The sequence below is a fragment of the Mirounga leonina genome, unplaced genomic scaffold, assembly GCF_011800145.1.
Source record: "Mirounga leonina isolate KUSES-001 unplaced genomic scaffold, KU_Mleo_1.0 Mir_198, whole genome shotgun sequence".
Lineage (NCBI taxonomy): Eukaryota > Metazoa > Chordata > Mammalia > Carnivora > Phocidae > Mirounga > Mirounga leonina.
In genome coordinates this window covers 24,636-26,778 of record NW_023270497.1, presented here as the reverse complement: position 1 = coordinate 26,778, position 2,143 = coordinate 24,636, and the positions used below count along the sequence as shown (strand labels likewise).

General features: G+C 42.5%; 1 protein-coding gene across 1 annotated transcript; it reads right to left on the bottom strand.

Annotated features, from left to right (window-relative positions):
• Positions 1-343: 343 nt before the first annotated feature.
• LOC118024485 (olfactory receptor 2T33-like) lies at positions 344-1,351 on the bottom strand (the record flags this gene model as incomplete). Its single annotated transcript, XM_035026414.1, is given in 2 exon segments — positions 344-1,213; positions 1,216-1,351. Coding segments are annotated over 2 exon segments (921 nt in total), but the record flags the coding sequence as incomplete, so codon positions are not given.
• Positions 1,352-2,143: the final 792 nt, after the last annotated feature.

The window sequence follows — 2,143 nt, the reverse complement described above, 5'->3', positions numbered from 1 at the left end:
TTAGCCATATGCTTGGAACATGCTCCATTTTAGGTTATTTATAAATGAATCAGATGTACAATTGGTGCCAAGGTCAGAAATTGAATTTGCTGACTCTGGTAATGGTTAAAGTTTGGTTTCCTTGAGATCCAATGAGCAGGGCCCATGCACATTAAAAGTTGAAAATCTCCTTTATTTTATCAATGTCTAGCATATCTTTTACTTACAGTGCCTCAGCCATTTACTCTTATTGCTGAGGTCCAAAGTCCAGAACAAAAATACTATAAGGATGTATGAAAGCAGGACAAATGTAAATTTTAATGTACTAAATATAAAGTAAATACATATTTCTATAGTGAAAACTGGCCAAGTGAGAACAAAATATATTGATATAACAAATTTCATAATGGATCCCGTTTGGCTGCTGCCAGTTTATCCAATTCCTCTCACTATAGACGTCCCAGAAAATGTTTCTCTAGCCATTGTCTCAAAGCCCCCTTGACGTCTTCGTTCCTCACACTGTAGATAAGGGGGTTCAACACAGGTGTGAAGATGGTGTAAGAAGCAGAGACCACCTTGTCATGGGCCACTGAGCGGTAGGATTTGGGCCGCACATAGATGAGTAGGAGAGTGCCACAGAAGAGCCCCACCACAGCCAGGTGAGAGGAGCAGGTGACAAACGCTTTCTTCTGAGCTGCAGTGGACCGCATGCGGAGCCCAGCAGCCAAGATGAGACTGTAGGAAGCCAAAAGGAGAGACAGAGGGATCAAGAGCATCAGGAGGCAGCACACATACGTGAAAAACTTAAAAAAGGTAGCGTGGGCACAGGCAAGGTGCGTGAGTGTGGGTGCCTCACAAAAGAAGTGGTTGATTTCTCGAGAATTGCAGTAAGGGAAGCTCAGAGTGGCACCAGGCTGCATCAGCCCATCCACCCCTCCCCGAAGCCAGGAGCCTGTGGTCACGTGCAAGCAGAGCTTCTGATTCATGAGGATGGGGTAGCACAGGGGGTGACGTATGGCCACATAGCGGTCATAGGCCATGGCCGCTAAGAGGAAGCACTCACCCTCTCCCAGCATGGGAAACAGTAAACTCCGGGCTCCACAGCCAGCAGGAGAGATGGACCTGGTGCCCATCAGGTAGTTGGTTGCCATCTGGGGGACTATGGTGGAGACCAGCGTCATGTCCACGAGGGAGAGCTGGCTAAGCAGGAAGTACATGGGTGTGTGCCGCTGGGGTCCTCATGGTTGAGCACAATCATGAGGGCATTGCCCATCAGGGAGATGAGGAAGAGCATGAGCACCATTGAAAAGAGGAACAGATGGGTCTGAGTGCAGTTAAAGAGCCCTAAAAGAATGAAGTATACTGTGTGGTGTCATTTGCATCTTCCATGGCTCAGTTCATGCCTGGAAGGCAAGGAATTATAAGGAGTCAGAGTTGTTTGAAAGGACGGTTAGGCATTTATTTAAGAAGATGTGGTCAAACGACAGAAAAAAATGAGACTTGGAGGAATAATTATGTCTTTAATCTTTCACTTCATGACAAGATGTTTGCCTTAGCATCCTATCATACATCTCTGTTGTTATTATACAATATTTTTTAATCCAAATAAATTGCATAACAAGTATATCTTGCAGTACACATCACACTTCTGTTATTTCTGTATATCTTGTTAGTATGCCACACATAATTTACTCACGGTGTTAGGAAATATTATGCCTTCCCAGTTTTCTAAAATTTGTGTACTTCTGTGTTGAAAGAGCCTCATAGTCATGCCTTTTAGTTAATATTAAAGTGATATATCTCTTAATTATGGCTATGGCTTTTTCATGTTTCTCATATGTTTAAGTTAATGTCTCAAGATTTTCTTTGATGTCGTGAGAAATTGTTTTAGCTTAAAAAGTACAGAAAAATAAATATAAAACTACTATACCTCAGTTTTCAGGTGAGAGACACAAAATGGCTATATTTCTCTATTTTACATGTGTGTTTAGTACATGGTTTCAATATGCCAGGCTTCCAGCTACCACAGATATTGCAACAAAGCACCTACCACCATATTGGTCATATTATCATTGTGTTTACGCACGATTAGAGGGAACTTACCTCAGTGTAGAGACCTTGCAACAGTTAATTTTTATACCTAGTATGTACTCGCAAAATGCTG